This window comes from Diabrotica undecimpunctata, chromosome 7, assembly GCF_040954645.1.
Source record: "Diabrotica undecimpunctata isolate CICGRU chromosome 7, icDiaUnde3, whole genome shotgun sequence".
Taxonomy (NCBI): Eukaryota; Metazoa; Arthropoda; class Insecta; order Coleoptera; family Chrysomelidae; genus Diabrotica; species Diabrotica undecimpunctata.
This window is the reverse complement of record NC_092809.1, coordinates 8,959,582-8,987,434: the sequence shown is the minus strand read 5'-3', so window position 1 is coordinate 8,987,434 and position 27,853 is coordinate 8,959,582. Positions and strand designations below refer to the sequence as shown.

The following is a 27,853-nucleotide window of genomic DNA, read 5'->3' as shown; positions in this document are numbered from 1 at the left end:
AGACCAATGTCTCTCATTTTCTCTAGTCCCTTCTTTAGTTTTAAAATAATAGTGTACCTCGTTTTTAAACTAGGAGGAGTAATTCAAATTTACTGTGTCATATATTTGTTTGTAATTGGTCCAACCGCAGGCAAGTTTACTTCACTAAATTATGAAATTTTTTGAGGTTATTGACATTTAGAATTCATAGCTTAATTAAGTTATTTCAGTGATTTTTTGTGTTTTCTGCATTATTCCTTTAATTTTTAGGTTTTTAGTCAGCATTTATATAAAAAACAGTTCTTTTTAGAACTCTTTAGTGACATTTTTAGCTAAAAATATGAATTTAATGCCAAGTACTGGTGATAAATGCCCTGTACACATTAAACCTAAAAAATGCTGAGTAGATATCAGTATAAGATGAAAAATGAAGTGGCATTCAAAAACGCAACATTTAAACTGCAGGAAATAAAAAATCTTTTGAGTTTACTCCTTCTAGGTAAAAAAACAGAGCATAAATGATATTCATTTATGCAATGAATGCAATATTACAATTAATTATAAATAAAATGTAGACAAAACATTTTTTGCATTATTTCTCTTTTAAAATTATAAATACAGCTCTTAAAAATGTTTTTGTAATTTTCTATTTTAATTCACTGTAATGTTTTGCATAATTGCTACATGTATTAACTTGTTGACTGCTCACTACTAGATAATTCATAAATTCCTACCAGAAGCCTAGCATACCAAATAGTAATACCATGTTGTTTTTTGTTTTTTTCTCTGGCCACATGACACACATGGTACTATTTAGTTGGATATTACTTTCTCAGTCATATATTTATATGAATGTTTTCTAAATAATGATAATCTATTATTGCAGTTTGATAATACCAGCTTTTAGTTCTATTATAAATCTTTCTACAAGTCAGATATTCCAAGGCCATTCATTGGTCTTCCCACTTACAAAAGTACTTACTGTATGGTTTCTGTGCTAAATGTGCTCTTCTTTTTTAATTGTTTCACAAATATAGTATGTTTCTAGAATTATAAAAATTCTATTATAAAGCAGATTTTCAGTTGCTGTGCAAACACTGTACTGCCATAGTAAAGTTAGATGTCATGGAAATGTTATAAACAAAGAAAGCTATGATTTTATTGAACTAGTATCGAAATATCCCTGTTTAATGTCTGCAATAATGTGAATTATAAAAATGCACATCTGAGAGATTGCCCAAAATATATACTTATTACTTTTATTTATTAAAAACCTACTTAAGAGCAAAAATATTCTTTTAATGTGTCTCGAATAGTTAATACTTCTGGCATTAGCACAACCACTAGTACTTGCCAATCTGACCATATTATCAGACAGTATTTCTTCTTCATTCCAGTGATAAATAGGAATCTGGTGTTGTTCAAGATAACCTTCACATGGCTTCATCATAAATATATCAAGAGCAAAAACTTCATCATCCACTAAAAAATGTGGTAAAATATCATTTAGTTACCCTTGGTAAATTTTTCAGTTCAGGAAAATTAAATGAAGAGTTCTGTATTTTCTTTCCTATTTCTGACGTTTTAGATATATTGCTATCTCCTTCTTTACCATAAGAAGTTTCCAAAAAAGCATTATGTACATGAAGTTTGTGCTCTAGTATTGCTCAATACTGAACTTCTGGACTTATCTTTGGCAGTGAATGAATTATATGAACTATGAAGTGAGGGCAATATGACTATCTTAACAGTGGTACCCTTTTTAATTAGAAAAAAAATCAGACGACTAGACTAGCGTATGATTTTTTTTTAAAATCACCATTTTATTTATACTCAAATTAAGAGTTCTGACACATCTAATTTTTTGCAAAGATGTCCAGAATATATTGTAGCAAAAATATTTTATTCAGAAAGGTTGTGCAGATTTTTATTACAAATATTTTAATACTAAATTTGGGGTCATCTTTTTGGGGGGTTTGCCACTCACCTACTTAAACTAATCTAAAAGTTCATAAGCCCACATTGCAAAAATTTTTTATACTATTTATGTTTCATGAGCATGGTGCATCCTTTATAGAAATATTTTTTGTTGTTGCAGATAGTGCATTTAAACAGCAAAGACTACCAGCATGGCAACCAATTTTAACTGCAGGTACAGTCCTCCCTTCATTCTTTATCATCGGAATTGCCTTTATACCAGTTGGAATAGTATTGCTGTATTTATCAAATGAAGTTAAAGAGATTGTAATTGATTACACCCATTGTAATAAGACGATAACTAATAGTAACGGCACCTACACAGAATTATCTGAGGAGTGTGTGGACTTTATTAAAACAAATAGAGATGATCCATGTGAATGTACAATTTCGTTTAAGCTAAAAGATAATTATGATGTAAGTATTATATTTTTTAATGACAAATGCTTAAATATATTGTATAACAGAATCAGCAATTGTCAAAAAAGACATAAAACTATAAAATAAGATTCTTTCTTGAAATGTCCTTCTCATTTCTTGAGCCCTGGTTGAAGCGTGGTATTATTAGCTTTTTAGTTTTAGCAATCATTAACAAATTTAATTGTTGTGTTCCAGTATCATTTAAACATGGCATAAATATGATTCCATCTGTATTCACTTTACAACCTGGTGCACTCGTTTATTTTTTTAAATTTCTGTAATGCCAGACCTCAGTTCGAGCCTGCACTCGCTTCTTTAGAGGATACGAATGTTTTGTTGGAGGACACTCTCATCTGCAATATAGATTTGGTCAGGAAGAAAATTCAGTTCTTTTACTTGCTCTTATAAATGTTTGATAAATGGCTGCACTACAAATTTATTTTTTATTAAATATATATCACTGTAGGTTTACTTAATCTAAATCTCTTTAAAAAAGTCTCTATCTATGTTGTAGGTATAGTTCTAGATGTACTATTCACTACTTACTGTTGTTTTAATTTAAAGTTACGATCTTTGTTTTATTTGTTCTTATTATATGCTTTTCTTCTAGGGTAAAGTATATATGTATTATGGTTTAAGCAATTATTATCAGAACCACAGAAGATATGTGAAATCTAGAGATGACAATCAGTTACTAGGAAAATTGAACCCAAAACCCTCAACTGATTGTATGCCATTTGACTATGTAGTTGATAATAAAACGAATCCATCTAAAAAACCTATTGCTCCATGTGGAGCAATTGCTAATTCAATGTTCAACGGTAATCAAATTTCTCTATGTTTAAAATTAAATAATACATTTACATAAAATATTTTCCAGATTCTATAACATTGAGCATGTTAGATGATAATGGAAAGATTGTACCTATTCCTCTTCTCAGAACAGGAATTGCTTGGGAGTCTGATAAAAACATAAAATTTAAAAACCCACCTGGCTCAACTTTAGAAGAAGCATTTAAAGGATATGCCAAGCCGATTGATTGGAAAGTAGATATTTGGAACTTAGATCCGGACAATAAAGAAAATAATGGTTTCCAAAACGAAGATTTTATAGTATGGATGCGTACTGCAGCTTTGCCTACTTTCAGAAAATTATATAGAAGAGTTGACCACAGTCAACCTGAATTTTCTTCAGGATTGAATAATGGAACATACGTTTTGAAGATTCAGTACAGTAAGTAATAGTTCATTTATTTATTTATAATTGTGATATAGAAGGTTATCAACTTTTGTATCAAAGTCTGTTATATGATATATCAAAAAGTTACAAAAATAAGAAAGCTATAGTGTACTACGTGATATAGCCAACATACAATTTTTAATGGAAGACCTTATATATATTTTTTCAAATTTGTGTTCTCATAATTCTTGTTCTTATAGTATTGGGTTTTGCATTACTATACAGAGTATTTAATAAGTTATGACCATTTTTATTTCAAAATCCCTGGAATCAACACCATGTATATAAAGAAGTAATGCATAAACAATTATTTATTTTATATAATAAAGTAAAGAATTTATTGTAGTTTTTAAATTAAGTTTAACTGAAATCATTGACAAACATTTGTATACAGGGTGAACTACAAAACAAAATTACGATTTTCTCATTTTTTTTAATGTTTTCGTCAAATTTCGGAAATACATTAAATTTTTGTAAGTAGAAATAAGTATAGAAATTGAGTATTGAGTGATATTTCCTTAATGTCACCCTTTATATACAGGGTGGTCCTTAAGTAATTGTACAAACAGAAACCGTAGATTCGGCATTTTAAAATATTACGATTTAAGCCAACTTGCTTTAATAAAATGTTGATATTAAGAAAGATACAGGGTGTTAAAGTGGAAATTTAAAATTTTATTTTTCGCTATAACTTTTACGTTTGTAAATATTTTTATACAAAAATTTACAGTTGGATGCTTTTGAGTAGGATAAATTATAATTTTATACATACTTTAATGTAACTAATAGAGGGCGCCACATATGCCACATGCGCGGCATAAATTTGCGCTTAACTTTTTTGCTCTTTCAGTTAGCTCTATTTGTGTTAAAAAATAATAAAGATACATTATTTTTACAAAGAAAAGGTATACTTGTTAGTAACCTCAAAATTCAACCGTTTTCGAGATAATAGCATTTTATAAGTCAGCTGCATAATAATTCTTAGTTTGATATTTGTGCGGTAAAGCACTGAATACCTGTAGATAAGCATAATTCATAGTTTATTCTTATTAAAACAACTCAAAGATGATAATGTAACATTACAAAATGCTTTGTTATGGGTGCTAAATGTCTTATTGGAGAAAAGATTCTTCATCTTCTTTAGGTGCCGTGTCCGTATTCAGACGTTGGCCGTCATCATGTTTACAATTTCTCTTTTCTATCGCTTCTTAAGTTTCTATAATGGCGTTGTATTACTTTTTCTCTATTGTAAAATGCTGAAAATCCAAAATATGTGGTTTATGCAAGATGGTACACCACCACATTCTAGAGAGAAGGCAGTTAGAACATACTTAAATACAACTTTTCTAAATGTTGGATTGGTCGTGGTAGTCATATTCCTTGGCAATGTGGTGAGATATTGATATACTTATTTAATTCATAAAGAATCCGAAAAAAATACTTATTATTCATTATGTAAATTGTTTACCCATTTTTATTAGTACAAATAGAAACTAGAGCACAGGTATTAAATAACACATATGTGTCTTGTTTCATAATACTTTTGCTACAAATCTAACCTTAAAAACTCAGCATTTTTACAAAAACATCATCGTTGGCCTAATAAATGTTATAAATGTTATAAATATAGTAAACACACAGGCAATTTAGTTCAGCATAATATTAGTTCATTAGTAAATCATAATAGTCCATTTGTTTGAGATGTAATTATAGTTACTCGTAAGCTGTAACGTAATCGTATAAATAAGTAATGTCATCGATAGGTTATTCCGTGTGTATATAAGTAACCAATGAACGAGATACATCACAGTTTAATACATTATTTAATCTCTGCGACAAATAAGATGTAGTTCCATAATATACCATAAGATTTGGATATGTATCCAAAAGAGTATATTCATCCATTATACATTATAGCCACCACGTAGCCCAGAATTTGATGTTTGATGTAAAATCCTAATATTCTGATATTTTGTCAAATCCTATTATTAATTATCCTGTTGATATATTTATTTTATTTAATATTTCGTTAACTATTAACATTTGTTAAAGGCATTTTATACCAAAATTTAAAAGTATTAATGTTTTTGTCTATTTTTCTTCGTTGCCTGGAGTAATTGCCTTAAATCATAATTATGCATCTGATTGGTAAAATGCGATTATCTCGAAAACTGTTAAGTTTTGAAGTTATTAACAGGTATACCTTTTTTTGTTAAACTAATATATCTTTAATATTTTTTATCCCAAATACAGGTAACGTAAAGAGCAAAAAAGTTAAGTGCAAATTTATGCCACATATGTGGCGCCCTCTAGCAGCTCCATTAAATTGTGCATCAAATTATAATTTCTCATATTTAAAAGTACCCAGCTGTAAATTTTTATACATAAATGTTTACAAACATGAAAGTTATAGCGAAAAATAAAATTTTAAATTTGCTCTTTAATACTCTGTATCTTTCTTAATATCAACATTTTATTAAAGCAATTTGGCTTAAATCATAATATTTTAAAGTGTAGAATCTACTATTCCTTTTTGTACAATTACTTAAGGACCACCCTGTATAAAAAAAAATATTAACACTCGGATTGAGAAAGGTCCGATCGTCCCCTTGGATCATACGCTGCTTTGTTAGAAAAGTTGATCACCTTATTATATATATATATATATATATATATATATATATATATATATATATATATATATATATATATATATATATATATATATATATATATAGGCTAAGTAAAAATGATTACAATTGATCATACAATAACAATATAATAAATTACATGATGTTAAACGATTTTTACCACCTCATGTTCAAAAACATATTGGAATAATCTATTAGCACCTTTAATTGATTCCTTTATATTAATTTGGCCAGGATTAGCTTTACACATTTTCATAATGGTCAAATGTCTAAAGATTAGACAAGATCATGATGTAAGCAAGGTATAGATGACATAAACTCTTCATTGGCAAAATGAAATAGATATGACCATTTTTTAAATTTGGAATTGTGTGATTGTTGAGGAAAAATATTTAAATAAATTCTTTTGTTTGATTCGTTTTTAAATGTTCAAAATAACTTTATCTCCGTACTAAATTCATAGAATTTCTTAAAACTTTGTATTATCTTTTCTAAATAATTCATTATTATCTACTGAAATAAAATACATGTATAGGTACTCATTTTAGTAGTCATTTGATATTTAAATGATAGTGTAAGTGGATATTTATCTGGAAAAGTAAATGAGATATTATCAAATTGCTATTTTACTTTTTCTTGGAAATAAGCACTTTATTGTTAATGATGTATTCAGGAACCTATGTTTTAAATACAGTGGAACTTGGTTATAGCTTCATTGAAGGGTCCAGTAAAAAAATGACGCTATATCAGTGACGTTATAAAAGAGGTAGAAAAAAATGAAATTTTAACTAGGCAAAATTGTGAAACTTACATTTTTTATAAGTTCTCTAACGTTGAAAAAAGTTAGTTATTTTCTTCTGCACAACCCTTTCCGAAAAATAAAGTTTTTCTGTAGTGTCTTTAATAATCTGAGTTGCTTCTTTGGTAATTGTGGATGCTTCCCTAAACTGGTAAAACCTGGATATAGTCTGAGCAGTTCTCATTGCTTCTTGGATTGTAGAATAATCAACGCCGTCTTCTTCTTATTCTTCATTATCTTCATCAACATCTATTTCCACATTTTGCACTTGTTTCACAATTTGTTTATCACTTAAAACTTGAAATGTTTTTACGTCGTCGTCTACTGAAATGTAGGAGTCAAGATCAGTTCCAAACTCTCTCTGGTTTGCATTAAATTTTTGTATCCACTCTGGCAAAGGCATTTGGTTGTCCTCGTCAACATTCTGAACATTGAAAGAAACTACAGTCAATTTAGCTTGACGAAAGCACTTACAAATTGTCACTGACGTAACCGCACTCCACGCATTGTCTAAAAACTGAACTGCATCAAGGATGGTAATGTTCACGGCTCATTGTTCATAAACAAAATCATCCTTTTCAAAAGCTGTTTCCGATAATGGCACTTTAAACTTCGTATGACTCCTTGGTCCATAGGCTGCAAGACACTCGTGCAGTTGGCTGGTAAGAAAACTAGGTTAATATTGGTCAAATTAAGCTTGGGATGGGCTGCACAGTTGTCAACTAAGAGAAGAATTTTTCTTTTTTATTTTGAAGAGAGTTCCTTGTCCCTCTTTCTCAATTCTTCTTCAAAAATAGCAGAAGTCATCCACGCTTTTTTGTTGGCTGTGTAGTTTACACGCAGTGTTTTTATGTTTTTAAAACATCTAGGATGTAAACTTTTCCCAATAACCAAAAGCTTTCTTTTCTCTATACATGTCATGTTTGCTCAAACAAAAAGCCGTGACTCTTTGTTTTGAAAGCTTTCCACCTACACATTTTTGATTTTTGAAATTTAAAGTTTTGTCTGGCGTTAATTTGTAAAAGACATCAGTTTCGTCGCCATTGAAGATATCTTCATCCTTGTATGGTTGCCTTAGTTTTGGCCATGTGTTTTGTAATCAATCACCTGTCACGTTCTCGTCCACACATTTTGCCACTCCAACAATTTTCGCGAAGGAAATTGAGTGCCGGGCTTTAAACCGATCTAGCCAGCCTCTAGAGCATGTGAAATCGTCACCAAACAGTTTTCCGAACTCTATGGCTTTATCCTTTAAAAGTGGCCCGGACACAGGAATATCAGAACTGTGACACTGCTGGAACCATTTGAGTAGAGCTGAATCTACATCACCACGAATGCACTGCCTAGTCTTTTCAACATTTTCTCCCTCCTCATTACAGGCTTTTAAAATGTTGTCCTTGTTTTTTAGGCTTGAGCCGACAGTCAAATTAATAAGTCCAAATTGCCGACTTACATCAGCAATTTTTCGACTACTTTCAAATGCTCTTATAACACACACTTTATCTTTAATAGGCAAAGCCTTCCTTTTAGTACTACAACTTGTTATATTAAAAAATAAAACGTTTATTAGTATATTAAAATCTAAAAACAATTTCACGGTAGCGAAAATTTCTTAAACTGACTGTTCTGAAACGATTTGAATGTTAGGATGGCACTGATAAATGAGAAATCATAGAACTGTCAAGGTCACATAACTGTACACAGAAGGGATAATCGGACTTTCTCACTAGTGATGTAACGAATGTCAGTTTTTGAACATTCGCGAATGCAAATATATGCCACCGACATTCGCGAATACGAATGCGAATATTCAGTTTTTTTTTTATTAATTTGGCAATTTTAATTGTCTCCGGCACTGCCGGCAGTCTCATTTGCGTGAGGTGTGTAGTTAGATAAGTTCAGATAAATTTAGTAATTCAGCAATTTTCAGAACAATTATACAAATCATGTACTGTATTACGTTACAGTGTAGTCTACATATGTATCTTGTTCCGGAAATTGCTGAATTAATAAATTTATCTGAACTTATCTAACTGAAGTCGAACTGTTTATGTTTGTTTGTTGAAACTCTTTACATAAAAACACATAGACTATTTTTAGTTTGTAGTTTAATAATTCTTAGACTTTTTCAAGATGATTGTCTAAAATTAAAAACTCTTGGATAATAAAAGTTTCAGAGAATAATTTGTTTTTGTTTGTTTACACTGCATCATTTATTTTTTGTTTTTTGAGATTTTATAGTTTTCTAAGCTTGTAAAATAAAGTGAGTTTTCTTAATAAAAAAGCTGAGAAGTGAATGGATTTTTATTTTATTAACCTAATCTTCAAATTGTTTTTTTTTCTTATACATATTTATATTCGCAAAACATTCGCACAAATTTCGTGAATTCAAATGCTAATATGCGAATATTCGCGAATGCGTTACATCACTATTTCTCACATTCTTGGAAGGAACAATGCCGCAAAGCTGGAAACGCATTTCACTTTATTCTTCATAAAATAAAAAACGACAACCTTCTGTAAAATTTTATGACGCTATAGACGAGTCTTGCTTTATTTTTAGCCGATAAAACCGGGTTTTTAATAACGTTATCGAATAGTTTTTGGCTGGACCTATTAAAAATTGACGTTATACCCGAAACGAGGCCGTAATACCCAAGTTTCACTGTAATCACTTCGCAGAAGACGTATACCCTCTGCACTAGCAACTTCCAGGTGGATTTTTTTATTTGTGACATAATAATCGAAAGACGAAGAACTGAATGTATATCATATTACATTGGATTTAATTTCCTGCTTTTAAATGCGAATATTATGCTTTTACACGTTTCCCATTATTTTTATTTTTATATTTCTGCATTTTTGCTGTTAATTATTGTTATGTTTTCAATTGCGGTTGAATGGTGTAGACCTTTTATTACAACACGAAACGTTTTTTTTTTGTTTTAATCTGCAAATGTAAAATTGTGTTTTTTTTTCTTCTAGTTATTTTGTCGCAATTTTGTAATGATCCATTACATTAAGGTATACGAGTAGTTATATTTTATAGTTTTTTGAAGTAATCCATATATAGGTGTCGTGGTTCCTACATTGTATAGAGTAATTGGTGGAAGCTTCGAGTTATTGCTGTATTCACAACTTGTTTCATTTTTTCTCCGTCTTCATTGGGTGAATTTTCGAATCGATTCTTTGTTTCGACAGGTTTTTGAAGCCAGTAGTTGGTTATTTTTGTTTTCTTGCGTGTTTTGTCGCAGCAAAAATAAACAGTCTGTGTTTAGATATACTCTGCATAGTGCTGCTATATCTGCATAGTTTAGTAGGGGTTGTTGTTGTTGACCAGATTGATGATAATATGGATTATTCATTTTAAATGAATCATTAATTGGTTTTCACTCACCTTCACTGAATCACAGAAATCAAGAGTGTAAACTAACGTGATATTTTGGATATTCATCATGTCAATACTGAAAATTTTTGAAATTTGCTAATTTGGTTAACCGTAGATAAAAATCGTATTTTTTTGTTATAGATTATGACGTTAGCACATTCAGTGGTTCAAAACGAGTGATCCTTAGTACAACTTCTGTCATGGGTGGAAAAAATCCTTTCTTGGGGATAGCATACATTGTAGTTGGATGTGCATGTCTCTTGTTAGGCATTGCTCTTCTATTTATACACATAAAATGTGGCAAAAGGTAAGTTCTTAAAGGAATGTTTTTTATTATTCTGTATTATCGTCATGGCCTTAGTAACATATCGGTAAGTATATCCGTCTGTTGTGTTTAATAATGTAGGTTCGATTCCGACAATAAAAAGAAAACCAAAAAATGTTGTCAAGGTCCGTCATGTAAATCAATGACAAACACGGAGTAGTAGTTTAGCCGGTTCAACTTTTGTACACTTAGATTGGGATATACAAACCTGAAGTTTAGCAGAGTCTTTCTCATTATGCACTTGAGGTGTAAATGAGCCTAAAATAGGTAGAAAACATTTTATGTGCCCCGGAACCATCACTATGAAAATCCAATTTGATTTTGCAAGAAAATCATTCATGCATATAATATAGACGATCTAAAATATTGATATTTTAATTTTAATATCATTTTGATGTTGTGTATGTGTGTTATGTTATCCTTAATTTATTTCATTTTATATAATCACCTTTTGATAACCTCACATCAATAGCCGCTGGTCCTTATTTTCTTTAAAAGTACCAAAACACCTCTTACTTAGTTCAATATTGAAACACATAATATTCTTAATGGATTACCATCATAATCTCTGCTCCGATATGTACAGGTGGTACAGTATAAATCTCGATGCACGTCATTATCTCCGTCAGAGATCTAAGTTGACATGGTTGCCAAATTACAAAAAAATTCCTGAATTCATTTTAAATCAAATATTTCACATAATTATTGCAGAAGTTAATTGTACAACCAAAAAAATTAATAATCAATATAATTTGAGCCGCTTGTGTAGTATAATGAAGTAAAATATAATAAAAAACACTTTTTTTCATTACTTATTTACTTTTATAGGCGGGTTGACACGATCCAAGTAAACTTGGTTAAAGTCTGCTTTGCAACACTTGGAAGCTACTTTGATCGTGATACCTGTTCATCTAAGTACACTTCTATCCAAGTTAAGTAGGTCGCTGGTAAACTTCCTTGGATCCAAGTAGTGTGGTATTGTAAAATTAAAATTGCGTCCATGTCGAAAAATCGAAAACGAGAAGGAAAGACAAAAAGAAAATGGTCTGAAAGGGAGAGTGTTGGATTCATGGAGTTATAGGAAGCATTATGAAATGTACGGATAAAGGAATATAAAAATAAAAATACTACAAGTGCAGCATTTTTTTCTTTTTTATTCCTTTTTTCTGGATTTGAGGCTCATGTATGAACATATTCACACCTTCCACCATCACTTCTGCTATCTGTACAACGGTTATTTGACATCCAAGTCATTTAACCGTGGCAACCAACTTGGTACAAGTACATTTTTACAAGTCTACTTGGTCCAAGTTGGAATCCAAGCATTCTTGGATCGTGTCAACCTACCTTAAATGTTTTGTTACAACTAGATTTTCAAATGTTAATTAATCTTTTTAACACATTTAACCAACTGCATCGTCACTGTATCCACTGCATCCAACGTGACTATCATAATACGTTTTACAGATACCCCAGATGTGTTCGAAAGGATTAAACTGGCAGTGATACGGCGGTAACCGTAGTACTTGATGTCCATAACTTAATACAATTTGGTCAACGATATAAACTGTTGGTTTTTCATTACGTTTCGAAATTTCCAGTAACTCTGATTTGAAGGCGTATTCCGGAAAATTGATGTTATTTTTAACTAACCAATTTTTTATGCTCGGTACGTTCCACGACTGTTTTGGTTGTTTCTCCAAAATCTCCGAATGGTGTGCATTGTGCATTATCTAAAACTATAACTGATGGTTCACTCAGACTTGCTAACAGTTTCTCCTCAAGCAATTTAACAAACATATCTGCATTCATATTTTCATGGTAATCAGCAGATTTTTATTATCAAATCAAATCTGCGTTTTCTATAAAGCCTTCTTTCCCTCTTGTATGAAGAATGATGTGTCTTTTGCCTTCGCTATCTGTGTGTTTTATTGATTTTATGCTGTCGTTTTGCTAAATTCTTTTAATTCCACCCTTTGCAAATATCCATGTCTCATCTAAGTATACGAATGTTGCATTTTCAGATTTAAGTCTAGTATATTCTCTCAAAAATTTAATTCTTTTGTGAACCACACTACACCTTTCGCATAAAAGTAACCTATTATTTTCTTTTTTGAATTTAAATCCTAAATCACTCAACACTTTCCAAAGACTAGTCCTCTTAATTTCAGAAACTGGTCTTTTTCTTATTTTTGCCAGTAAAGTATCTAAACTGACATTTTGATTGTTTTCACGCATTCGATACAAAATATTGCTAATTTCAAATGTTTCTTCATCAGGTAAGTCAATGCTCCTAGAATTTTTACGAGTTGTTTTCTTGTCTTCGTAATACTTAGTCACAGTAAGATCTTCTGGGAATCTCTGACAGTCTTCATTACAGTTTTTAGCTTACTTTCAGTTCATAAAGTGTTAAACATTATGGAGAACATCGGTGCAGTTGACCGTGCCTTTTACTACAACGAAAGGTTCTCTACGAATTCCATTAATCGTTTAGAGGTGTAAGTTGGTTGAATGTACACTACTGTACTACGCAACAATCTGCAAAAGCTCGTTTTTCAACATTGTCTCTCAGTAAACGGCAGTTTATTGTTAGTTAACCAATGGTTCCGACATTGGTTAATTTTAATATAGTTGATTTTCAAACTCCGATAAAAATTTGCTTAATTCATTTCCCCATGATAGTCCATTAAAACCTATCCTCTACACTCTTGATGAAGCTATTTTCATTACCAGCATGAAGAATAATGAACACCTTTATATTTTCAATATGATTAAATATATTATCGTTTTCCATCAGTTTTAACAAATTTTATACTTCTTTTATTCTCATCTTGCCATGAGCGACATATAGATCCATTCTGAAAAATCCAAGTTTTATCTATAAAAACAAACTTGTATACTTTTTTTTTATATTTGTATGTAATCTCAAAAATTCTGCTCTCTTCACAGCAATATGAGACTGCTCCATCAGTCTTCGCCTTGGGTCATGTTTTAATAATTTAAAACCAGCGGCTTTCAGTACAATACTAAGTGACATAAGACAACGACTAAACAGTTCTCTTTCCTTCAATAGAATCAATGGGGCCGTTTTTATCACGTGCCTGTTCAATATAATAAATCAAAGAAGCTACCATCTCCTTACAACGAATATTTAATTTCTTATGTGACATTTTGCAATTAAATCACACTAATTTTGTTCTATAAAGAACAGAGTTTAATTAATAGTAAATAATAAAAACAAATCTTAAGTGTCAACACCGTCACTGTCAAATAAGTGTTACCAATTTATTATAAAGTATCACCTTTGTTCGATCTCAGATAAAATATGATTCGGACAAGTGTGCTTTATAAAAACTCCTTATAATCCCTTATAAATTACATGAAATAAGTTATGACGTATTTCTTTAACTTTACATTAATAGAAAACAGACCTACGACTTAAATATTTTGTGTTGGTATCATGTGACGTCACCATAGAGCAAAAACACAGAAGAGGGAATGTAAAGATAGTGGGGGCAAAAATGTTGTTAGACAGGAAGTGCCATTTTGAGAGGCCACATTAAACAAGAAAAGAGTCTCTTTCCTTGTTTGAGAACTCAAATTTAGTTGGGTTATGTTATTGTTTGTCCCAACTATCACATGAAAGCTTATTTATATTGAAGTTTTTTAACAATTGTGTCACATTTTAGATTATTATCGTTATTTAATTAAAACTTTATTATGCCCTAATGTTAAAAACGACGATACTGTGATTCTAGCTGAAAACATCGATGATCTGCAGGAGCTAATCAATAGAGTTGACATGGAATGCACAAATTGGGGACTGTCGATAAAACTAAATACATGGTGACCAGTAAAGTGGATATCGGCGCAACCCAACTGATATTAAACCAACAACCGCTGCAGAGAGTTCAGAGATTCAAATACCTCAATTCAATAACTCATTAAATTTGGAAATCCGTGAAAAGTTTACAAGATGTTACGTGTGGTCTGCACTTTTGTATGGATGTGAAACTTGGACTTTAAGCGCCGATATCATGAATAAAATCGAGGCGTTTGAGATGTGGTTGTATCGAAGGATACTAAAAATTCCATGGACTAGCAGAACCAGAAACGAAGAAGTTCTTCGAAGAATGGGATATCAACGAACTCTATTAAATATTATTAAGAGGCGTAAACTAGAATATCTTGGACATATAATCAGAGGACCAAGATATGAGTTCCTTCGGCTAATTCTCAACGGTAAAATCGAAGGAAAGAAATGGATAGGACGGAAGAAACTCTCGTGGTTGAGGAATTTGCGGCAGTGGACAGGTTTGACAGCGGACCAATTGCTACACGTAGCGCAAGACCGAGATCAGTATAACAATATTATAAGCATGGTAGTCGCCGACGTTCCGTAGGGATATGGCACTCTAAGAAGAATGTTAAAAAAAGTATTCTAAGTGTTTGGAACATAGAGCTTATAATAATATTGGAACATAGTCTTAAATTTTGCGCCTTTGCATTTCCGGATATGTCCGTCATATTAGGAGGCCACTTTTATGGTCTCCTTTTCATAACGATTAGATTCCCTCTTTTGTCTTTTTGCTCGATGGACATCCCTTACTATGTCGCGGATGACGTGCATCGGTATTTACACTGTACCAACTGTAAGTATACTTGCATTTAACCCTTCAAAATCAATCTTAAAATCTACAACTTGGCAGAATTTTAATACCAACTCATGTTGTTTTAGCTATTAAGTTACATGTATTTGTGGCATGAGGATGAGGTGTATGTTGTAGTAGAACTTTAAAGAGACCGGTTGTCAGAATACAGTAAATATATTGTGAGTAGCCTATCTTATTATTTTATCCTTGAATTTTTTTTATTGATCTGAATTCTATTCTTTTATAAAATTTCTTCTTTTCAATAATTATGTACTACTGAAGAATTTTCAGAGAATCTGTTATGATGAAACAAGTTCTCAGTTAATGTTACGATAGAGTGTATAGTTAACAACTTGTTGGTTTTTCTGGTAAATGATTTTTCGAGGTTCTTAAACTGTTTCCATTTATTATTGTCACTTAGGTGATTCGTATCGAATGTTTTAAATTCATTTGTGATGTAAGGGGCTCTAAAAAGAAAAATGTAATTACTTTTCCAATTATTTTATAATGCACATTTTCAGGATATGATATGTTTAACTGGTAGGAATATGTATAGTTAACCTCAAAATTATTTTCTAGATCACTCCCAAAATCCTATTCCCGCCGAAACCAATCTCGACCTAGAATTTCGTATAGGAACGTATCCGTTTTTACGTACTAAACAAAAGAATCTTTGTACAATTAAACAGAAGGTAAAAAGTAAAGACAGATAGACATTTGTTTAATAAATAATTTTTTATATTGTTAGCTGATAATAAATTGTATAACATTAATATTTTTGTAGTACAAGTGAAATGATAAACGTCAACCCCCGAACACCATACCAATAAAGGAGAATGGGACCTGCCAAACAATACCACCGGTTAATGTTTAAAGTATGTGTGTTTAGTTACCTCAAAAACATACAAAAATGTTTTTTTTTTTTAATAAAATCTCCTGGCACTATGTGATAGACAGTGGCTAATGTAGGCATCTCAAGTATGAGCAAAGAAGTTAGTGGTTTTAAGTTAAGTACACTGCAGTTAGTTTTTTAATAATTTTTATTCGACTTAAACTGTTATCTCTAAAAGATGTTATATTTTGTGGAAAGTATTTGTAATAGTTATTGTATCATGACGCAGATGACCTTTAAAAGTTAATAAACTGATACACTAGTGGCCAAAATTCTGGAAACTTTACAAAAATTATCATTTTTTTAGCAAGACTGGTCTCAAGATCATGATTTATATAGTTTACCATTACAATTACATTTTTATTTTATTGTTTTATATTCCTGCATAATATTTTATGTATTTCTCACTCTTTTTTTATTAACGTCATTATTTAATAAAATATGGAACCAGATTCAAGCGAAACGCCGAAAATCCGAGATTTGTGAATGGCAACATTGGCAATACTGTATTGCGTCAGGGTTTTGCTAGTCAGTCAACAACCCAACTGGAAGCGGTTAGGTGGCCTTTAGTACAGTTTCGTGCGGCTTCCAGTGTTTATTAGTGACATCAGGTAGTTGTTACTAAGGTGATATTGTTTAATTGTCGGAGAGGAATTTATCAGCGTCGATTCAACGAAAATGGCAACCAGAAACCCAAAACGTGTTGACTGGTCGCCAGGAAAGAGAGCCAAAACAATTATCCTTCGAGAAGAAGGTTACACTTATCAAGAAATAGCAAACAAATTGGGTGGTGGCGCCATAAAATCAGGTGTAATGAAAGTTTGCAAACGTGGAACGACAAAATCAGCAAAAAGATCTGGCAGAAAACCAAAAAAAAAGTTAGTCACTACGATGTGCGTAGAATATGCCCACTTCCTTTAGAAGATCGTCGCAGATCCGCAAAAGATATTAACGGTATTGTCAAATCAACTGGATTACAAATATCGGACCGCACTATCAGAAGAAAGTTGTGTGAAAATGGATTGCGAGCACGAATTCCTAGAAAGAAGCCGTTCCTGAACAAAAAACAGAGGCAAAAACGCATTGATTGGGCTTTGGCACACAGAGGGTGGACAGAAGAACAATGGAGTAAAGTAATTTGGATGATGAAACAAAAATCTTGATCTTTGGGAGCGACGGAGTGAGTAACCGGGAGAAGACGTTTTGCCCCAGTGTACTACGATCACTATGAAGCATCCTGTGAGTGTCATGGTATGGGCTTGCATGACCACTAATGGAGTTGGACATTTAGCAGTAATAGGGGGCAATATTAATGCAAAATAATATCAGAAAGAGATACTGCAAGCCAAACTGCTGCCGACTATCAGAGATTTGTTCGAAGGGGATGCCCAACAATGCATCTTCCAGAAGGATGGAGCGCCTTGTCATACGGCTAAGATTTCCATGGAAAGGTTGATAAACCATGATGTTACTGTTCTGCCTTGGCCTGGAAATAGTCCCGATCTAAATCCAATAGAAAATTTATGGTCAAGGCTGAAAGTCTTAGTATCACGCCGAAACCCAAGCAACAAGAGAGAACTGATAGAAGCCATTATTCAAAACTGGTTTAGAGTTATTACACCAGAAGATTTGGCTCGTCTCGTCAACTCCATGCCTCGCAGAATTGAGTCTTTCCTAAAAAAAAAACAAAGGTTATTATACCAAATACTAATTTTGTTGATAATAATCATTGTACCATTTTTTTTTAAATATATCTACTAATAGCAAACGACTGTTTGCTAAATATTAAGTAGAAGCATAAAACGATGTAATAAAATTATAGATAAACTTATAAATAACATAAGTCTTGTGAAAAAGAGGAATGCTGATAACAAAACTAAAATTTTTGAAATGTTTCCAGAATTTTGGCCACTAGTGTAAATGATAATAAATACGTGAAACCATTATTGTATTGATATATGCTCAGGTCATTAGGTGTATTTATTTTTGTTTTTTATTTAAATATATCGTTCGTTTACAATAAGACACATTTGAACAATACGACGTGGAACGGAATGGATATATGCCAAACCATTTATTAACTAGTAATACATATTTAGGAGGAGAAATTGTATTAAAATCAGTAAGCGAACTGTTTAATAAATGCTTACATGCGGGTACGATTCCAAAAGACTGAAACAATGCAGTGATAGTCTTGTTACACATATGTACAAACTCTTTATGAAAATCTTAACAAAGAGACTAACACATAAACTTTTTTTTCTATCAGCCCAAGGAACAGGCAGGCTTCAGGGCAGGATATGGCACAAATGACCATTTGCATACCATAAAGATCTTAATAGAAAAGTGCATCGAGTACAACATACCACTGGTTCTTGCATTTGTCGATTACGAGAAGGCTTTTGATTCTGTAGAGTTTGAAACAGTAATGGAAGCCCTATATCAAAGCCGAATAGATTACAGGTACACGACACTAATCAAAAACATCTACGAGAACGCTACATCAAGTATACTACACGAAGACAAAGAAAAATTCAGCTTAGATCGAGGAGTTACACAAGGAGACAATATTTAACCAAAATTGTTCACGGCAGCTCTAGAGTCAATATTTAAGAACACTTAATGGCAAGATATGGGGATCAATATAGATGGAGAAAGATTATATCATCTAAGGTTTGCAGATGATGTTGTATTAATCACAGATAACTTACAGGATACAGTTTCTATGATACATTCGCTTAAAAGTCATCTGAAAGAGCAGGATTAAAGATAAACTTTGAGAAAACTAAACTTATAACAAATCACGTAATGAGTGGAAATATACCTATAGACAATAATACCATACAACAGACACTTACAAATATCTGGGACACAACATCAAAATAAACAGAGACAATCAAACACATGAAATACAGAGGCGAATAGCCTGACATGGGCAGCATTTGGCAAATTAAGCCATGTTCTAAAAAGTTCAATTCACATGTGTCTCAAGCAAAAGGTTTATAACCAATGTGTTTTGCCTGTTCAAACTTATGAAGCAGAGACTTTAACACTCATGTAAAAATCTGCGAATACACTCAGAGTTACACAACGAGCCATGGAACGTGCAATGCTGAACGTGAGCCTTCAAGGCCACATAACAAACCAACAAATCAGGCAAAGATCAGGAGTTCAAGACGTCATCGAAAGAACCACGACGCTTAAGTGGAACTGGGCCACTTAGCCAGAACACAAGATGGACTGTGGACAAGACATATTATGGAATGGATGACCAGAAACTGTAAAAGTAGCCGAGGACGAACACCGACTAGATGGACCAATGATATAAAACGTGTAGCGGGAAACTGGCTACAATCGGCCCAGTGTAGAGAACACTGGAGAGAACTATGCCCAGCAGTGGACGCGATTTGCTGATTGATGAATCTCGATTATTCAGATATCATCAAATTCCCGAAATACTTTAACTAAAATGAAAATTGATCGTGTAACACCTGAGTATGTACAATTTTATAAAAATTATATTCAATACTTGGAAAACATACTTTTTTTAATGATCGTTTCTCTATACTTTTACTTTCCACAAACTTATATAGAATATTGTTTTCATCTGTCCCGGTACTTAATTGTTTAGTTAATATTGTTGATTACTTTATGTTTACGGTTTACTACATATTTATAGTTTCATATACCCATTAAAAATTTAACACTAAACAAAGTTATGTAACTGTCATTGTATATAAAACAATGATTTATATTTTCTAGCATACTTAAAGATTTAATATAATTCAGTAGTCGTTTAAACAATAACTTAAAATTGAATCATGTGCACTGCAACAGAAAAAACTGGATAAATATTGATACACGAAAACATTGATACATGAAAAATAGAAAATAATGACTTAGGAAAAGCTGTATTGTATGTTCAAAACTCACCCAAATCTTAAGACTTTAGAAAAGATATAACAGATATATTCATTGCTATATCAGTCAGATATATTCTTGAAATTCTCAATCAAAACATTTTTTTAAATTTCTTAAAAAATATTTACATAATGGGCAATCCATTGTCATGGAAAAATTTGTATATTTTTCTTTGAATTTTTACTGGGTATATCAGATATATTAAATGCAATTTCTAGTATAGAACACACGAAGTGGCCTTGAGTGTTAGTATAGATAGAATAATATAGATTTATATTTATAAAAATATGTATTTCTTTTTTATTAATACAACTCCAATGGCCAAATTAATAATAATAAACCAGTTGGTTGTTAACAACAAAGACTATGCTTTATTGATAAACGTTACCAAATAATTAGAATCAAATTTATCGGACTTACAGCTTTGAACTTCTGTACTATACCTAGATATTTTTGCATTATCTCTTTAACCGTTTATCTTCTATACATTCTTAAACTCTTGTACCCGTAACTTTCTCATAAAAGTTATTTTTTAATGGAGTTCGAAACTAGATTATTATTTTCTGCTGAAGATGCTTTAAATTATCATAACAGAGTTTAAGGAACGTATTAAGGATTAAATTCCAAGCATTTAAGTGGCTTACAACAAAAAATTAATGCTTAGAAAACCCGAAAATTAAACGTAGTCCTGTTACTATTTAATGTGTTTGTGTAATGAACATTTTGGACAGTAAAGAATGAAGAACACTGTGTTAAAAAACAATAACACATTTATTAACATCTACATATTTTCAAAATATGGTATCGTAACAATGATTTATAATATAATTATCATCTCTCATAATATGATAGAAGACAATTCGTACTTGCCTTCTATTTAACCTACTTTGAATATTTTATACATCGTGAGAATAAACCATCATAGTTGTAATAAAATGTTTTGGACATACAAAAATGACATAACCTGGAAATATGTTTTGCTGTCAATTCGCTTTTGAAAACAAAGTATCTAACCTCTGGCGGAATAAATTTAAACTACTAAAAGTGTTATAAACAAACCAGACAGCTGTTAATTTGAATAGAATTATTAAATTTTCTTGTAAATTTCAGCATTATGACTACGTTAAAGTATTTTAAATCAAATCGATATTGTTCTGATCCTCAATGCAATTCAAGATCGACAAAAGATATTTCCCTATTTCTCTTTCCTAAACGGGAAAACTTGAGGAAAAAGAGGAAATCAATAAAAAGAAAATACCACTATCATTAAGTCAATAACATATTGAGAATACATAATTTTTTTTCAGATGTAAATAAACAAATAACAGAAATACAAATACTTACCATTTTGGGATAGTATCATGAGGTTTTTTCATGATTTATTATGGAATACTTTAAAGACAAATCATGTGTTATGATCTTTTCTGACAGGTGATCTTAAGTTAAGGTTGATTTCATGTAATCAAATGAACTATCTTACAATAAAGTCAATTTCAAGTTATTTATTTATGTTAATATACAATAAAGTACTTACATATGTCAAAAAATAGTATAAAATAAAAATTAACATATTAAAAACATAAGGCATAATATAAAATAATGCATATACATATTAGTAAGACAAACAATACACAGAACATTATACTGTGGGTTCCCAGGTATACACAAAATAGAATTCATCAATACACAAGCCAGTTCCAAACATTAAAGTTAAAATTTAAGAATTCATCACTTGACAACTGTTTCCCCTTCAACCAATGGTCTCTTTGCTTCACCACAATATTCAAAGATATCATTAGGCTAATTTCCATTTTTAAATGATAAAAATAAGTCGTCTTAAACCAAACTAAACATGCAAAAGCAATGGAAACATTAGTTTATACCATTTATATCGGCCATGACACTGCAATCGACCTGCCCTCTACATTCAGTTTCAATCGCGAATTGGCAGTAAATAAATTCTTGATAGTTAGACCTACTTTGCCTCGATCTTGGTAGCATCAGCCATCTACTATACTAGTCATCTACCGGCCTTTAAGTGAAGGTTTGCTGAGCTTTCGAGTTCATTTACAAACATCAAAACATACTACAAATTAAAAAAAAAATACATTAGAATAGAATTTATTTAGTCAATATACATTATACAATGAAGTTGTTGTATCTTATAGGCTTACCCTTGTGAGGATGCTACTATGCGACATTTTATTTAATTTGTTTTTCTTTTTCCATGTCTCTTCTATGTTTCTACTATTTCGGCAACTTTAAAACAGTACTTTTGGTTGCAGCTGTGGAACCGGAAGTCCGAGGTCAAATTTCTCACATTTAATTGTTGGGTTTTAAGCTTTCATTCAACATCTCATTTGTCATTCTATCTATTCTAATAAAGGAGGAGTTGTGTTTACGGACAGATATACAGACATTGAGAATTCAAGTTTTCACATGTTAATATTATAAATTGGGCGAAAACAATAATATTCCTACTACTATGAAGTGACACTTAAATGCCTGAAATGTATTTTTAAATTATAATATATCTAAAACCTATATTTCTACTGTTAGGATTGTTCATCATCATCATGATCATCATGATGATGATGATGATGAGGATTATTGTTTGTTCTGTAGCTATTCTCTTGTGGTATTTGAATATTATTTACTATCTTTACTGACAATTAACCACAATTTTTGTTTAAAATAATTTTGACGTTGCGATTTCCACTTCAGGAATCGGTATTTTGAGAATATCGCTTAAAATAAACAAATTTTAAACCAAAAGTTGGTTATTTCCCATTAAAAATAGTGAATAATTGTTAGGATTATTTTGGAAATGTTAGAAATAAAATATTTTTTTAATAAAATAACCTATTTTAACAAAACTTATATTTTTATACGCAAACAGAAGCTAATACTTACTATTTTTTGTAACCGAAAGAAACCTAAACTTTACTGGAATTGTATGTTTAGATTTTAAAGTTATTTTAAGTTCCATGCTATTTCCAACACACTAGAACATTTCCAAATATATCCAAGTTAGGTCAAAAATTTCATATGTAGATTAAGAAATTATTTGTAAAAGATTATCTAAAAACTGCCGTAAATAAAATTTGGTAGGTATTTTTAAAATATGTAGACGGTGAGCATGACATTTGCCAAAGATTCCACAGCTTAATTAAAATTTCACAATTGATGAATTGGGTACGTAAGCTTCATTTAAAACTTTATTTACTATTGATTCGCTAAATTACTACACATACTTTACTATTATGTACATACAATTGTAATATAACTAAAAGAGCGCTAGCAACAGCAGAGATGAAAACACGTAGAAAAGTTGATGGTAAGAGATTATGGAACAGAGCTACAGTACAGAGTACAGATATACGACGAAGATGCGAAAAAGTGGAAGTATCAATGACTATTTAAGAAAGAGAAGAATATAATAGAATGATCATATAAGCAGAATGACAACAAATAAATTAGTAAAGACGGTTTCCCAATAGGAAGACTACAAAAACGATGGAACGACATCTTACGGAAGGCACATTGAAAAACCAGACAGTCATAGAGAAATAGTGGTAGTCACAGAGCCAACAAAAGTCATAGAGTCACACAAAAAGAGAAAAAATAATTTTAATATTAATGAAGTTTTGATCCCATTCACATAACATTTTGTGTGCGTATAATAAAACTTGAAAGACACTTATATTAAAGAGAAGAGCACTGCCAAGTAATGTTGCGTAACATAGGAAAACTGTAAAGGAATATATCAGTAAACGAAAGAAGGCGAGGCTTTCTTGGCCACTGTTTTCTAATGATACATTAGTTTTCGGGGTTTAGAACCCATGATCTGGAAGTCTTTATAGCTTCTATTACGACTCACATCTTCTCCTGGTGCTTTGTTGTTTTTGATCTTTTTTGTTGCGTCTTGGATTTCGCTTAGTGTGGCTCTGAACCCTGGTTGATGATTTTGCGTGATGCGGAGGCTTCCAAGTTTGTTTGGTCTTCTCTTTGATTGTGTATAGTTCTTGATAGAAGTCTTCAACTATGTGTAATAGTTCTTCTCTATTTGATATGGGGACTCTTTCTTTGTTCTTTAGTTTGTGTATTTCACATTTTCCATTGTTTAGCCCTTAAATCTTTTCTTACGGCTTTTGATACTTCTTTATTTATTTTTCGTAGTTTTTCTTCGTGAATGCTTTCGTTTCCTTTGACTTCTCTAGTTTCCATTAGTTGCTTTGTTTCAATGGTTATTTTTTCGTCTTGGCGTCTTTTAGGGCAACTTTTTTACTTGAGCCTCTCGAATAGCTTCTACGATTTTTTCGTTTAGGGTATATATCTAATGTGGCAATTTAAAATCATTTATTTAATTAACATACATTTATTAAAATACACATATTAGCACTAACACATTAAGCAGTTATCACTATTGAAGCCACATGTTCAATCTGTCGATTCGACGCACTATTCTAACCCCACAACAAATATTTGAATCATCACTTTGTAGAATGAATTAGCAATAAATCAACCGTATCGTTTCACGAACAAAATATGATATGAAACGTCAGTTAGTAGTTCCGATTTCTGTCCTAGGTGGCGCTAGAAGTTATCGTCCTGGATAAACAGTGTGCTAGTACTTTTGTATAGATAGATGAGGGCTCTCGTAGAGTGTTTTTCAATATTTACAGAAATAGTGAAACAGTCTAAAGTCTAGTCTACTACATATTCTACGAATAATAAAACTTAAAAAATTAATACATTTTTGTGTAACTAAAAGCACACTTTTATTATTTATGTCACATTAAACTAATTATTAAAAACGGCATGTAGTACTCCGGGAGTGACCGAGGAGGGGAAGCATAGCTTTCTTATAGTCTACACACGGAGCGAGGGTTTTTAATTTTATTTAAATTAATTGAATTCTAATTGAATTTAATTTGAGTCAAATTCAATTCAATTTTAGTTCGATTCAATTCCATTCTATTTGACTCCATTCGATTCGACTCGATTTCATTCGATTCAAATGAATTCAAAATACACTTAATTGTCAAGGAAAAAATAGATACTGAGAGTTTACCCTTAAGTTCTTAACCTATTGACTATCGCGGCTCCCACGTTCTTCACATGATTAATTTTATAGGTATAATATTACGCTGGCATAAGAAGATTAACAGGTCCGATAGCCAAGCGGACTGGGCGGCCGGTTCTCATTCGCTTCACTGCGAGTGGTTCAGTGGATGTGAGTTCGATCCCCAGCTCGGTGTACAGAAAACAAAAAGGCTAACGCAGCAGTTTAAAATTCTAAATGAATCTGCGGCTTAAACTAGGATATGCTGGTGTCTGATCGGCCTATGGTGGAGTAGTACGGCAAGACATAAGGGCTTGTGGCTTGGTGATACTCCTCCATAGATCCCTACGGGAAGGGCGTACCGCCTAAATACCGGTATATATATATATATATATATATATATATATATATATATATATATATATATATATATATATATATATACAGTATACTCCCTCTATAACGAACACGGTTATTACGAGGTTTCGCTTATAACGAGATACATTAGATGTCCCGTGAAATTTCTATTGAACTATAACCATCTATAGCGAGACAAATTTGGTTATAACGAGAGAAAATAAGATCTAAAAACGTGTTTTTTACGTTTTTGGTCGTCGTGGCTATAAATAAATACCTTTTCAAACAGCCCCTCAATAAACTTAGCTGCAGCCCGCAATAAACTTCTTTACAATGAATAAATACAACTGTTTCACATCTTTAAAAAATATATGATAGAATGATACTGGACCGTTTAAAGCAGTAAAAATGACAGAGTTCTTAAAATTGCAGAAGCAATAGTTTATGTTATCCTTGAAAATACGCTTTATACATTATGTAGTTGGAAAAAAATATAAGTACAGATTTTTTGTTTTAACGTATATCATTGATAATAAAAGTAAACAACTCTTTTATGTTTTAATATATTTCATTGACAATAAAAGTAAATAACTTTTTTTCAAAAACGCCATTCAAACAATATTTATTAGCATCTTATATTGCTCCGAATGGCTTCACTATAGGAAGTTAATGGTTTAGAAAACTACAGATCCATTTGTATGCACAGTATTGTTATCGTCTGATATAACGAGATCGGCTTATAACGAGGTAATTAGTCTGTCATTTCAGTTCTCGTTATAGAGGGAGTCTACTGTATATATATATATATATATATATATATATATATATATATATATATATATATATATATATAGAAGATTAACATATTATTGTGGGTGGCAGTCAAAGGGTTAAAGGATATTTATAATTGTTGTTGCTATAAAAGATGCCTTTTTGGTTACCAAAGTCTTTGGTATTGAAAGTATAAGGATGTGCTTGATAGAAAAATTTGAGTACTTTCATTTCATTAACTGTGAAATTGTTTAATTTTTCATCGCTTACCTAAGATATATAGAACACTCTAAAATGTTGTTAGTGTATTTATTGTTAGCTCGTTAGCAGAGTTGTTTCTTATTGTGATTTTAGTAATAATATACCACTTTCGTTGTATATATTTTGTATATTTTATTGAAATAATTATTACAAGTTAAAGGCTTACATCGTGTTTTATTTTATAAAACCAAATTACAGCTAATCATTACTTAACTAATGTTATGGAATGATAATTAAAAAATAGTCACAGTTTTCATAAGAACATTCCATATATAGGTAAAAATACATCGATCAGTCTTCAACCAATGAACGTAGAAGCTCATAGAAGGCTACTGCTTAACAAAAAAGTGTCCGCTCAATTCAGACAGACGATGTTGGAATGTAAACAAAGTTTACGCTGCTGTTCATATACAAATTATTAGTATCCACATGGAAACTAAGTTCCTGTAGCTGGCTGTATACGATGTATTACAAAAAATTTTTGTTAAAATCCTTTATAAAAGGTATATAAATTAAAAAACCCAAACGGGCTGTCATGAAGACAAAACGTTTTCGAAATCCATATTCCATCATCAGTGTCTAGGTGTATTGGCTCAAAACATGTGAAAAGAACCTTTGTGTTCGTGAGAACGGTAGAGAGCTTATCGTTATATATATATATATATATATATATATATATATATATATATATATATATATATATATATATATATATATATATATATATATGTATATATATATATATATATATATATATATATATATATATATATATAAATTTTGTATCACGATATTCGTTTACGTTAATCTCCGAAACTACTGAAATGATTCCATTGAGTACCTTTTATGAGCATCTATATTCGTTATTTAACCACATAATTTTCATTCAGAGCAATCAGATTGTAATACAAGGACTGATCATTAAGTTCCAGGCCTTTTTGAACTGAGTGACAACGTTGTAACAGAGCAGTGTTAATATTGATAAGCGCGACAGTCTAACTATGTTATTTTGTTGACACTCTTCACTATCATAATTGAATAAATATTTTACTGAAATTCTTTTAATGTTGCAAACGCAACATTTAAAGTTTAAAGCGTTCCAAAAGTGTTATGAGCTGGCTAATTAACAAAAGATCGCAACTTTTATTAGAAAAC

General features: G+C 31.2%; 1 protein-coding gene across 3 annotated transcripts in view; it reads left to right on the top strand.

The window, feature by feature from the left end:
* Cdc50 (cell cycle control protein 50A) overlaps nt 1-26,863 on the top strand; it is a 41,951-nt gene extending 15,088 nt beyond the window's left edge. For all 3 annotated transcript variants that reach the window (XM_072536667.1, XM_072536668.1, XM_072536666.1), the window contains exons 2-6: nt 2,078-2,373; nt 2,987-3,197; nt 3,257-3,610; nt 10,596-10,761; nt 16,216-26,863. In XM_072536667.1, coding sequence (XP_072392768.1) covers nt 2,078-2,373; nt 2,987-3,197; nt 3,257-3,610; nt 10,596-10,761; nt 16,216-16,261 — 1,073 coding nt within the window. In that variant the 3' untranslated portion in view covers nt 16,262-26,863. The remainder of the gene's footprint in view (nt 1-2,077; nt 2,374-2,986; nt 3,198-3,256; nt 3,611-10,595; nt 10,762-16,215) is intronic.
* The last annotated feature ends 990 nt before the right edge of the window (nt 26,864-27,853 follow it).